Below are 13,349 nucleotides of genomic sequence, written 5' to 3'. Positions count from 1 at the left end.
ATTTCCTGGCCAGGCGTGGTAGTTCCATCTGTAATCCTAGCAATTTGGGAGGCCAAGGTGGGTGACTGCTTGAGCTCAGGAGTTTGAAACCAACCTGGGCAACCTGGCAAAATTCCATCTCTACAAAAAATTTTAAAAAGTTAGCCAGGTGTGGTAGCAAACACCTGTAGTCCCAGCTACTCAGGCTAAGGCAGGAAGATCGTTGGAGCCCAGGAAGTCAAAGCTGCAGTGAGCTATGATCATTCCATTGCACTGTAGCCTGGGTGATGGTGAGACCCTACCTCAAAAAAAAAAAAAGCCGGGCACATTGGCTCACGCCTGTAATCCTAGCACTTTGGGAAGCCAAGGCGGATCACCTAAGGTCAGGCGTTTGAGACCAGCCTGGCCAACGTGGTGAAACCCCATTTCTATAATTAATTAATAAGTAAATAAATAAATAAAAATTATAGAACTTTTTAGTCTGGGTGTGGTGGCTCACGCCTGTAATCCCAGTGCTTTGGGAGGCCAAAGCAGGCAGATCGCCTGAGGTCAGGAGTTTGAGACCAGCCTGGCCAATGTGGTAAAGCTCTGTCTCTAGTAAAAATGCAAAAAATTAGCTGAATATAGTAGTGGGCACCTGTAATCCCTGCTACTCAGCAGGTTGAGGCAGAAGAATTGCTTGAAGCGGGGACTCAAAGGTTACTGCACCACTGCACTCCAGCCTGGGCCACAGGCTAGAGTTTCCTTATTTTTAAAAAGTTTTATTTTATTTAAAATAAGGAAACAGAATTTATTTTTTTTTTTTTTGGCCACCACACCCAGCTAAGTTTTTATATTTTTTGTGGAGAGAATATTTGCCATATTGCTAAGGCTGGTCTAAAATTCCTGGGCTCAAGCAAGCCACCCACCTCGGCCTCCCATGAGCCACCACACACCTGGTTCAGTTTTATAATTTTAGGTTTTTTCTTTTTTTAAATGGAGTCTCACTCTCTCAGGCTAGAGTGCAGTGGCATAATCTTGGCTTACTACAACCTCCGCCTCCTAGGTTCATGCAATTCTCCTATCTCAGCCACCTAAGGGGATTATAAGCACCCACCACCAGGCCTGGCTAATTTTTGTATTTTTAGTAGAGACAGGGGTTCATCATGTTGGCCAGGCTGGTCTCAAACTCCTGATCTGACCTCAACTAATCTGCCTACCTCAGCCTCCCAAAGTGCTAGGATTACAGGTGTGAGCCACCGCACCCAGCCGATTATGGCACTTATATTTAAGTCTTTGATTCATTTTGGTTACATTTCATACATGATCTGAGGTAAGGGTCCAAATTCATTCTTTTCCACATGGACATTCAGTTGTTCCAGAACAATTTGTTGAAAAGAATATTCTTTCCCTCATTAAATGAATTTGATGTCCTTGTCTAAAATCAACTGACCACAGATGTACGGGTTGATTTCAATTATATTCCACTGATCTATATATCTATCCTTATGCCAATATCACACTATTCTGATGATTGTGGGTTTTATTAAGTTTTGAAATTAGGAAGTAAGAGTCTTCCAACTTTGTTCTTCTTTTACAAGATTGTTTTGGCTAGTCAGGATCCCGTGCAATTCCACATGAATTGTAGGATCAGCATTTCTATTTCTGCAAAAAAAAAAAAGGCACTGGGATTCTGACAAAAACTGCATTAAACTATAAATTGCTTTGGGAAATATTGCCACAATATTAAGTCTTTCCATCTGTGAATACAGGTTATCTTACTATTTACTGAGGTCTTCATTAACTTCTTTCACAGTGTCTCACAGATTTTAGTGTACTAGTCTTACAGCTCCCGGGATAAAGTATTCTAAATATTTTATTTTTTCAGATTTTCATTGCTGGCATACAGAAACACAATTGATTTTGTATGTTGATTATGTATCCTGAAACTTTGCTAAATGTATTAGCTCTAATACTTATTTTGTGGATTTTTGAGGATTTTCTACATTTAGGATCATATCATCTGTGAATAGACACAGTTCTACTTCTTTTTCAATTTGGATGCCTTTAATTTCTTTTGCTTACCTAGGTGGTCTGTCTAGAACTTCTAGTATAATGTTGAATACCAGCAGCAAAAGCAAGCATACTTATCTTGTTACTGATTTTGAGGGAAAGTTTTCAGTGTTTTACCATTAAGTGTGATGTAAGCTGTGTGCTTTTCATAAATTCTCATAAATTGAGATTAGCATAATTTAAATCTGAAGTCTGGGTTTTCACTAGGATAGCTCGATTTAGGGCAACTTAACAAAAAGAGTTGATTTAAAAAATCTGTACTGAGTAATGTTTACACAATCAGACTTAGTGTGTAAGAAAAACATACCTTCCACTTGGTAAATAGATCAGCAAGGAAACCATTCACAGCTTTCTCAAAATACAAATCCCCTAAAAAAAAAAAAAGAGGATAAGGACAATCTTTATTTCTTGCTTGCCATTTCTTCTCTAAGTAAATTCTTCTCCAAGCAATTGCTTCTCTAAGAAACAGGACTAAAAATAAGGTATGTTTTGAACACCCTTTTTAATTTTTTTGTGATGGAGTCTCCCTCTGTCAACCAGGCTGTAGAATAGTGGCATGATCTCAGCACACTGCAACCTTCACTTCCTGGGTTCAAGCATTCTCCTGCCTCAACCTCCCAAGAAGCTAGGAGTACAGGCGCCTGCCACCATGCTCAGCTAATTTTTGTATGTTTAGTAGAAATGGGGTTTCGCCATGTTGGCCAGGCTGGTCTCAAACTCTAGACCTTAGGTGATCTGCCCATCTCGGCCTTCCAAAGTGCTAGAATTACAGGCATGAGCCACTGAACCTGGCCTGTTTTATAAATCTTAAAACAAGATCATAAAAGCCAGATGTACAAAGTGGTTTCATTCTCAACTTTTTTCTTTTTTGAGATGGAGTTTCACTCTTGTTGCCCAGGCTGGAGCGTAGTGGTGCAATCTTGGCTCACTGCAACCTCCACCTCCCGGGATTCAAGTGATTCTCCAGCCTCAGCCTCCAGAGTAACTGGGAATACAGGCGCCTGACACCACACCCGGCTAATTTTTTTTTTTTTTTTGAGATGGAGTTTCGCTCTTGTGACCCAGTCTGGAGTGTAATGGTGCAATCTCGGCTCACCACAACCTCCGCCTCCTGGGTTCAGGCAATTCTTCTGCCTCAGCCTCCCGAGTAGCTGGGATTACAGGCACGCACCACCATGCCCAGCTAATTTTTTGTATTTTTAGTAGAGACGGGGTCTCACCATGTTGACCAAGATGGTCTCGATCTCTTGACCTCATGATCCACCCACCTCGGCCTCCCAAAGTGCTGGGATTACAGGCATGAGACACCGTGCTCGGCTTCATTCTCAACTTTCTATAAAACCAAGTTTATTTATTTTTTGAAGCCAAATTTAGTATCTGCCTCATTACTAAGAGGCTGTGTCTTCAAGGTAAAATGCAAGTTTGAAAAAAGGTTTGATTATTGAAAAAAGCAGTGTATATTCAGGACAAGAGAACAATCCAACTCCAAATATGATTATTCTCACAGTGATAAAGTTCCTTAGAAGATGATGTGGGGGACCCTGAGCATTCCTGAATTAGCATTTGCAGTTCCAGAAAATTCTCCCCCATAGCAGTTACAATCAGCACATAAGAACAGTACCATAAATATCAAAATCCCACATTTCACAGCTCATCTGAATAAATATGTAAACCATAGCTGATGTAGAACGAAACACCACCTGAAATAAACAAAAACACAATAGTATTAAAAAGCAATGACATATAGAGTTTCAGTTCTATAAGATGAAAAAGTTCTGAAGATCTGTTTCACAACAGTATAAATGTTCTTAACACTACTGAACTATACACTTAAAAATGGTTAAGATGGTAAATTTTATGATGGGAATTATAACCACAATTTTTCTTTAAAGAAATGATAAAAGAATCTTGTGACATTGGACTTCCTTTTTTCTTTTTTTGAGACAGGATCTCAATCTTGCTACCCAGGCCGAAGTGCAGTGGCACAATCACATTCACTGCAGCCTCAAGCTCCCAAGCTTAAACAACCCTCCCACTTCAGCCTCCCAAGTAGCCGGGGCTATGAGAATGTACCACCAGGCCACAAAATTTTTTTTTTTTTTTTTGTAGAGATGGGGTCTCCCTACATTGCCCAGAGTGGTTTCAAACTCCTGGGCTCAAGCAGTCCTCCCACCTCTCCCTCCGAAAGTGTTGGGATTACAAACACAAGCCACCGCTAGGGGCCATGACTTGGGACTTCTAAAAGCAAGCTTCTCCCAAGCATTCTTTGTTTCATATGAATAGTTACTGAGCTCTTACTCTGAGCCCTGTTTCAGAGACAATGAGGATAAGATCTGGTCCCTGCCCTCTAGGAGCTTACAGTACAAAATAAAAACATGCAAAACATGAGAATATATACAAAGGTTCTATGAAGGTTCACACAAGAAATGCAGGAGAAAGGGCACATCTACCTGGGAAAGTTATGGAAATCTCATTACAGGCACAGAACTTGGACTAAGATGTGCCAGATAACAGTCTAATAAATTATAATTCACATAGTACTTTCCCTATACTCAGATTGTCTCGAGGAAAAGCATAAATGGCTTTCTGACCCTGTGTGCTATGCCACTGAGCCTTTCCTCCACAAGGCTCTAAAGAAGTTTAGAGGGAATGTAAAATGCAGATCTCTAACACTCCTTTAGTTTATCAGAGACCTGTTCCTTAATGACTGAAGCTCCTGGCCAGCCACCAGGCTCACGCCTGTAATCCCAGCACTTTGGGAGGCTTAGGTAGGTCAATCACTTGAGGTCAGGAGTTTGAGACCAGCCTGACCAATACAGCAAAACCCGTCTCTATTTAAAATACAAAAATCAGCCAGGTATGGTGACGGGTGCCTGTAATCCCACCTAATCGGAGACTGAGGCCGGTGAATCGCTTCAACCTGGGAGGCAGAGGTTGCAGTGAACCGAGATCGTGCCACTGCACTCCAGGCTGGGCAACAGAGTGAGACTTTGTCTCAAAACTAACTAATTAAACAAAATTTTGCTTTTTTGATGAGTGTGGTGGGTTGTGCCCATAATTCCAGATACTGAAATAGGACTGCTAGAGCCCAGGAAGGAGCCCTGGGTAACACAGCAAGATCCCCATCTCAAAAATAATTAATTCATTAAATAGAAAACCTGAAAGTCTTATTTCTCTAATCAGATAATGAATCCTTGAGGCAGGGGAGTCTGTCTAAAATTTCACTCCACAAACATTTGAGAGACTACTAGGTGCCAGGAGACATGACAGAGAACTTTGGTATATAAAGGTAAAAGATGCAGTCCTTGCTCTGAGGGGGCTTATAGTCCAGCAACAAGGCACACAAGCAACTGTATCCACCGCAGTGTGGGAACTACTAATGAGTGTACAGAGCCACCAGGCTGGAAGCACCTCCAGTGGAAGCCATGGAGGTGTACCAGAAAGGCTTTCCAGAAGCAGAGATGCCTAAGACCAGAGTTGAGATCTAGATGAGTGGCTAGTGAAGGGTAAAGGCAGGGACTAGGCACCCCAGGTTACAGAGGGCAGCATGTGCAAAGACATAGTGGCAAGAGAGAAGATGGCATGTTGGGGAACAATGAGTGGTTTGCATGGCAAGGACACTGGGGGGCAGTGGGGGACAACACATGGGAAAAGTGATACAAAGACTCCAGACTCAACTGCCTCCCGATTCCTCCACTCAGATGTCCAACAGGCTTCTCCAAAATGGAGCTTCCTAATCCCCCCAACCTGCTTCTTCCCTATCTTCCCCATTTTATTCATAAATGGCACCACCATCTACCTAGCTGTTCAGTCCTTCTCTTTCCTTCACTCCTCACATCCAATCTATGAGCAAGTTCTGTGGACCCTATCCAGAAATGTGTCTCATACCTACCCACATCCTTCCATTGTTACAGCTCTCACCTTAGTCCATGCAACCATTTTTTTGTAGACCCCCTAACTCATTTATTTGCTTTTTACTCTTACCCCTGGAAACAACTCTCTACACCAGAGCCAGAAGGGATGCAGCACTTAATGCTAAATGCCTATCCATTCTTCCCTTCTTCTGATTCTATTCTGGGAGGAAAGAGACCCAACCAAAAGACAAACCTTCCCAGCCTCCTTAGCAGCTACAAGTGACTAAAATGTGGCCAGTAAGATTTAAATGGAAGTGTGTCCATAAAGGAAGCTGACTTGGTGGGAAGGTACACCTCTCTCATCTCTCTTCCCTTCCTCTGTCTTCTGCCTGGAATATGGATGTGAGTATAGCAGTTCTAGGTGGATCTTGGAAGACCTACCCTGAGGATAACAGAATAAGACACAAGGAGCCCTAGATCACCAAGAGTAGTGATGCTATCATACCAATCATGAATTACATACCCATGAATTTCTTTACATGAGAGAGAAAAGTTGAACTCTGGCCACTACAGCCACTGTGATTTTGGGGGTTTTATTCAACAAAACCCAACTGAAATGAGTAGTGATCTTTTAAAAGCATAATTCAGCCAGGTGCCGTGGCTCATGCCTGTAATCCCAGCATTTTGGGTGGCCAAGGTGGACAGATCATGAGGTCAAGAGATCGAGAACATCCTTGTCAACATGGTGAAACCCCATCTCTACTAAAAATACAAAAATTAGGCCAGGTGAGGGGGCTCATGCTTATAATCCCAGCACTTTGGGAGGCCAAAGTGGGCAGATTGCCTGAGGTCAGGAGTTCTAGACCTGTCTGGCCAACATGGTAAAACCCGGTCTCTACTAAAAATACAAAAAAATTGGCCAGACATGGTGGCGTGCACCTGTAATCCCAGCTATTTGGGAGGCTAAGGCAGGGGAATTGCTTGAACAAAGGAAGTAGAGGTTACAGTAAGCTGAGATCACACCACGGCACTCCAGCCTGGCAACAGAGCAAGACTGCATCTCAAAAACAAAATAATAAATAAATATAAATAAAAACATAGTTCAAGTATCACTCCCCAACTTAAAACCCATCAATGGATTCTAATTCTCCTTAGAATAACTCTAAACTGGTTCCAACCACCTTGAAGACCCTGCATGGACTGGCTGGAAGCTGCCTATCTCCTCAACAACACTGTTCGCCCAACCTGTCTGCAATACTTCCACCACACTGGCTTCTGAAAATTGTTTCCTCTGCCTAGAACACTCTTCACCCCAACATTTATAAACTAGCTAAATTTCACCTTTCAGGTACCTTTGCAGGAAAGCAAAGGCACAATAATGGTGAGTTCTCTGGCAATTAATTGGGTCATGTGTATATGCACACGCACATACATATATTTACACACAATGTAAATACATCCTATGTAAACAATAAGAAATCACAAAAATAAAGTTCATAGAGTGGTTCCCTCTAAGGGCACAATGGGTCTCAACCAAGGGTGATTTTGCCCCTCAGGGGACATTTGGCAATGCCTGGAGAAATTCCTGGCTGTCATGACGTGTAGACTTGTAGGGAGAAGGGTGGCGGGCGACACTGGCATCTAGTGAGTAGAGGCCAGGGATGCGGCTAAACATCCCACAGTGCACAAGACAACTCCCAAAACATATTAACATTTTGGGCCAGATAACTCTTTGTTCTAGAGGCCTGCTCTGGACATGTAGCATGTTTAGCAGGATTCTTGCTAGATGCCAATGGCACAACCCCTCAGTTGTGACAACCAAGTATGTCTTTAGACATTGTCTGAAGACCCCTGAAGGAAGCAAAATCTCCCCTGCTTGAAAACCTCTGCTCTCAGGGAAGGCATGGAGATGGAAATGAGGAAAAGGAGACATAGTTTTACCAGCACGGTTAACTTTCATTGGCAAAGATCTCTCTTCATATTTATGACAGGATCTTCCACTGGGCTTAACTTTTGCTATATATGAGTGGGCATGGCATTCTACAAGCCAGATACTCTATGTCTCTGACATTAAACAGACCCCTTCAGAAGAAAATGAAGATCAACTCCAAACTGGAGAAATCCAACCGTAACACACTAGTTTTGAGAGACCTTGATAATATTATGAGTTCCATGTGGGCAAACAATAGCAGTCAAGAGTTTATCAGATTTTTGCTTGTTTCTTTGTGGTTTTTGTTTTGTTTTTGAGACAGGGTCTTGCTCTGTCGCCCAGGCTAGAGTGCAGTAATGCAATCACAATCCACTGCAGCGTCGAACTCCTGGGCTCAAGTAATCCTCCCACCTCAGCTTCCTGAGTAGCTGCGAACAGAGGCACCCATCACCATGCCTGGCTAATTTTTATACAGACGGGTCTCTCTCCATGGTGCCCAGGCTGGTCTTGAACTCCTGGGATAAAGCAATCTGCCCCATTTGGCTTCCCACCCACCCTTGTTTTATTTTTGATTTTAAGATTTAGCCATAAAGGTATGGGGAGATAAAACCAAAAAAGCATTTCATAAATCTTACCCTGGTATCTTCACTGATGTAACCACACATGACCTTTTCATTCTTGACCCACAGCTCACCAGCCTGTGCTCTGAAAAGATACACACAAAGTTATTACAAGTCTTACGTGAAACCAAGACATGCCTGGTACAGTAGCTCATGCTTGTAATCCCAGCACTTTTGGAAGCTGATACAGGCAAACCACCTGAGGTCAGGAGTTCAAGACCAGTCTGGCCAACATGGTCAAACTCCATCTCTATTAAAAATGTGCATTTTAGGCTGGGCGCAGTGGCTCACGCCTGTAATCCCAGCACTTTGGGAGGCCGAGGTGGGTGGATCATGAGGTCGAGAGATCGAGACCATACTGGTCAACATGGTGAAACCCTGTCTCTACCAAAAATACAAAAAAATTAGCTGGGCATGGTGGCACGTGCCTGTAATCCCAGCTACCCAGGAGGCTGAGGCAAGAGAATTGCCTGAACCCAGGAGGCAGAGGTTGCGGTGAGCTGAGATCGCACCATTGCACTCCAGCCTGGGTGACAAGAGCGAAACTCCATCTCAAAAAAAAAAAAAAAAAAATGCAAATTTTAGCCAGGCATGGTGGCATATGCCTATAGTCCCAACTACTCAGGAGGCTGAAGGAGGAGAATCGCTTGAACCCAGGAGGCAGCGGTTGTAGCAAGCTGAGCCTGGGCAACAGAGTGAGACTCCGTCTCAAAAAATAAAAATAAAACAAACCAAAAAGAAATAGGTGCAACTTCAGGTGACTCTGCTATTTATACTCAAATGACCTGACTGGTTACAGATTTCCAAAAAGAGCTCTATGAACAGACTGTTCAATATAAAGAACTCTCATATTATACTGAACATGAACAGGAGCTCTTAATCTGGGAATCCGCATATAGGTCTAAAGAAGGGCTTGTGGGCCAGATGAACCCTCTGAAATGATGCAAATTTTTCTGCGCAGAGAAACTATAGCTTTGGTCAAATCTCAGCAGGGTCTATGTTACATAAAAAGTTAAGAAGTACTCATGAGCAATTCTGCTAATCCTAGGTTTTATACAATGAATTTCAATAGAGACAAAAGTCCATCTTCATATTAGGATTAGAACACAAGCAGACGGCTGATGGCAGTGGCTCACACCTGTAAACCCAGCTCTTTGGGAGGCCAAGGTGGGCGGGTCATGAGGTCAAGAGATCAAGATCATCCTGGCCAAACTCCATCTCTACTAAAAACACAAAAAAAAATTAGCTGGGAGTGGTGGCACACACCTGTGGTCCCAGCTACTCGGGAGGGTGGGGCAGAAGAATCACTTGAACCCAGGAGGCGGAAGTTGCAGTGAGCCGAGATTGTGCCACTGCACTCCAGCCTGGTAACAGAGCAAGACTCCATCTCAAAAAAAAAAAAAAAACCACAAGCCGACTGAAGACATAAAAAAGGTTCAGGGTCCCTATTCAATGGAGACCACTCTGCTTTAAAAAAAAAAAGAAAGAAATTAGGGCCAGGTGCAGTGACCCATGCCTGTAATCCCAGAACTTTGAGAGGCCGAGGTGGGTGGATCACTTGAGGTCATGAGTTCGAGACCAGCCTGGCCAACATGGTGAAACCCCGTCTCTACTAAAAATACAAAAATTAGCTGGGCATGGTGACATGCACCTGTAGTCTCAGCTACTTAGGGAGGCTGAGGCAGGAAAATTGTTTGAACCCAGGAGGCGGAAGTTGCAGTGAGCTGAGATGATGCCATTGCACTCCAGCTTGAGCGACAGAGCAAGACGTCTCAAAAAAAAAAAATTAAAGGCAACTTGGCATTACATTTTTTGGGATTGATGTATTTTTCTCCATGAATTTTTGAGGGCAAGAAGTAGATAGTACAAGGCCAGGTGCAGTGGCTCATGCCTGTAATCCTAGCACTTTTGAAGGCGAAGGCAGTTGGATCACAAGGTCAGGAGTTCAAGACCAGCCTGGCCAATATGGTAGAGCCCCCATTTCTACTAAAAATGCTAAAGGTTAAATAGGCATGGTGGCCTATAATCCTATAATCCTAACTACTTGGGAAGCTAAGCCAAGAGTTTCGCTTGAACCCGGGAGGCGGAGGTTGCAGTGAGTCAAGATCATGCCACTGCACTCCAGCCTGGACAACAAAAGTGAAACTCTGTCTCAAAAAATAAAAATAAAAAAGAAATGGATAGTATGGTAGAAAAGCATGGCTTTCAGACCTGACCAGCCTGGAGAGAAACTTGTCTAGGCAGAAATCCCAGCTGAGTATCACTTACTAGGTGAATGGCCATAGTAACTCATGAGGTTCAGTAGCATTATCTTTAAAAAGAAGACAATGGGCCAGACATGGTGACTCATACCTATAATTGCAGCACTTTGGAAAGCCAAGGTTAGCAGATCACTTGACCCCAGGAGTTTGAGACCAGCCTGGGCAACACAGTGACACTCTACAAAACATACAAAAAATTAAGCAGGTGTGGTGGCACAGGCCTGTAGTTCCAGCTACCCAGGAGGCTGAGGTAGGAGGATCACTTGGGCCTCAGAGGTCAAGGCTGTTGTGAGCTGTGATCAAACCACTGCACTCCAGTCTGGGCAACAGAGTGAGACTGTCTCAAAAAACAAACAAACAAACAAAAAAAGAGACAATGAAGTCTACACCTTACAGAGCTGTTTTGAAAATTAAACCAGATAGGCTGGGTGAGATGGCTCATGCCTATAATCCCAACACTTTGGGAGGATAAGGCAGGTAGATCACGAGGTCAGCAGTTCAAGACCAGCCTGCGAATATAGTGAAATCCATCTCTACTAAATATACAAAAATTAGCTGGGCATGGTGGTGTTGTGCACCTATAGCCCTAGCTACTCGGGAGGCCAAGGCAGAAGCATTGCTTGAACCAGGAGGCAGAAGTTGCAGTGAGCCAAGACTGCACAACTGCACTCTAGCCTGGGCAACAATGAGACTCCATCTCAAAAAAAAAAAAAAAAAAAATCCCAAAAAAGAAAAGTTGATGGGGAGCTTTATAATGATGGACTACACTGTACCATGTGACCCCACTGATCAATCTTAAGATCACCACAAGTGAGTTAACAAGACATAAATAAGATTGTGTATCCACAGTAAATTTCAGGAAACATACAGGTTGTTTCTGGGAAGAAGAATGTATATTTCATGAGACACCTCTCTGAACTATTTGAATGCTAATTATGTGTATGATGTACTTTTTTTTTTTGAGACAGTCTCCCTCTGTCACCCAGGCTGGAGTGCAGTGGCATGATCATGTCTTACTGCAGCCTCGACCTCCCAGGGCTCAGGTGATCCTCCCACTACAACCTCCTGAGTAGCTGGGACTACAGTGACACGCCACCATGTCTGTTTTTTGTTTGTTTGTTTGTTTTTGTAGACAATATTCATCATGTGGCCCAGGCTAGTCTTGAACTCCTGGGGCTCAAGGACACTCTGCCCACCTTGGCCTCTCAAAATGCTGGGATTACAGGTGTAAACCCCTGTGCCTGAAATATCTTCTGATTTTTTTTTTTTTAGGCAGGGTCTTGCTCTGTCACCGAGGCTGGAGTACAGTGGTGTGATCCCAACTCACTGCAGCCTCTACCTGCCGGGCTCAAGTGGTCCTCCCACCTCTCAGCCTCCCGAGTAGCTGGACTACAAGGTGCATGCCACTACAACCAGCTAATTTTTGTATTTTTTGTAGAAACAGTCTCACTATGTTGCCCAGGCTGGTCTTGAACTCCTGGGCTAAAGCAATAATCTAACCACCTCTGCATCCCAAAGTGTTGGCATTACAAGCATGAGCTACACACCCAGCCACTTTTTTAAAGGGGATTTCAAAAAGTCCCTTTATTCACAAACTAAAATATAGAAATAGTTTTAATAGGCTAGACGTGGTGGCTCACACCTGTAATCCCAGTACTTTGGTAGGCCGAGGTGGGTGGATCACCTGAGGTCAGGAGTTCAAGACCATCCTGGTCAAAATGGTGAAACCCCATCTCTTTTTTTAAAAAAAAAAAATTTATATGTATATATATATATATATCAAATAAAAAAAAGAAATATTTTTAAAATAATAAAAAAGAAAAAAAAAGAAAGTTTTAATAAAGAGAACAGTAGTATAGTTAAAAAGGTAACTAACGTGCCAGTCATTTTATGTGTCTAAGCCCATTTCCTAATCTGTAAAACAAGAAAGTATGATTCAACATGTTCATCTAGGGTTTTTCCAGTTCTAAAATTATGAGTCTCTATCTCATTTTTTTTTTCTACTTCCTTTTTTACAGAAGGCCAGGTAGCTTCAGCAACTTCTTTCATTAAGCCTCAAGCTACTATCATGCATTTTGTTGTTTGTTTGAGCTACAACAATTTAACATTTTATACCTTTTTTTTTTTGAGACAGAGTTTCGCTGTTGTTACCCAGACTGGAGTGCAACGGCACGATCTCGGCTCACTGCAACCTCCGCCTCCTGGGTTCAAGCAATTCTCCTGCCTCAGCCTCCCGAGTAGCTGGGAACTACAGGTGCCATGCCCAGCTAATTTTTGTATTTTTAGTACAGACAGGGTTTCACCTTGTTGACCAGGATGGTCTTGATCTTTTGACCTCATGATCCACCCGCCTCAGCCTCCCAAAGTGCTGGGATTATAGGCGTGAGCCACCGCACCCGGCCCATTTTATACTTTAATGCATTTTACTATATAGACATCTATATGCCTCAATTGCTTTATGTAGCACAGTTACTGCACGGATAAGGGAAGAGTGTGTGATATCTACCTGATGCCAGCAAACTCCACCTTCTGGGTGATATAGGCACATGTGCTGACCTAAGAGAAGGGGGAGAGAGAAGAAGGGAGAGAAAGAGAAAAAGAGAGAGTGATTAACATACTAAGGCCATGAAATATAACAAACAAGAACTCCTAG

At 43.0% G+C, this 13,349-nt stretch overlaps 2 protein-coding genes across 52 annotated transcripts in view; one reads left to right on the top strand and one right to left on the bottom strand.

Moving 5' to 3' along the window:
* The window catches only part of PRR14L (proline rich 14 like), a 130,738-nt gene that overhangs the window by 34,225 nt on the left and 83,164 nt on the right, over positions 1-13,349 (top strand). The gene's annotated exons all lie outside the window — the stretch shown is intronic.
* Positions 1-13,349, bottom strand: part of DEPDC5 (DEP domain containing 5, GATOR1 subcomplex subunit) — a 156,779-nt gene that overhangs the window by 128,761 nt on the left and 14,669 nt on the right. For 49 of the 50 annotated variants that reach the window (XR_013522751.1, XR_013522758.1, XR_013522745.1 and 46 more), the window contains 4 exons: positions 13,203-13,252; positions 8,451-8,520; positions 3,653-3,731; positions 2,339-2,400 (listed from right to left, as the gene is read on the bottom strand). Coding sequence is in view for 38 of the 50 variants with exons in the window: in XM_078339077.1 (XP_078195203.1) it covers positions 2,339-2,400; positions 3,653-3,731; positions 8,451-8,520; positions 13,203-13,252 (261 nt within the window). In the remaining 12 variants the exon portion in view is untranslated. The remainder of the gene's footprint in view (positions 1-2,338; positions 2,401-3,652; positions 3,732-8,450; positions 8,521-13,202; positions 13,253-13,349) is intronic. The other variant, XM_078339111.1, reaches the window with a different exon arrangement.

Source organism: Callithrix jacchus, chromosome 1 (genome assembly GCF_049354715.1).
Source record: "Callithrix jacchus isolate 240 chromosome 1, calJac240_pri, whole genome shotgun sequence".
Taxonomy (NCBI): domain Eukaryota; kingdom Metazoa; phylum Chordata; class Mammalia; order Primates; family Cebidae; genus Callithrix; species Callithrix jacchus.
Note: the sequence above shows the minus strand (reverse complement) of the source record. Positions and strands in the feature narration are given on the sequence as shown.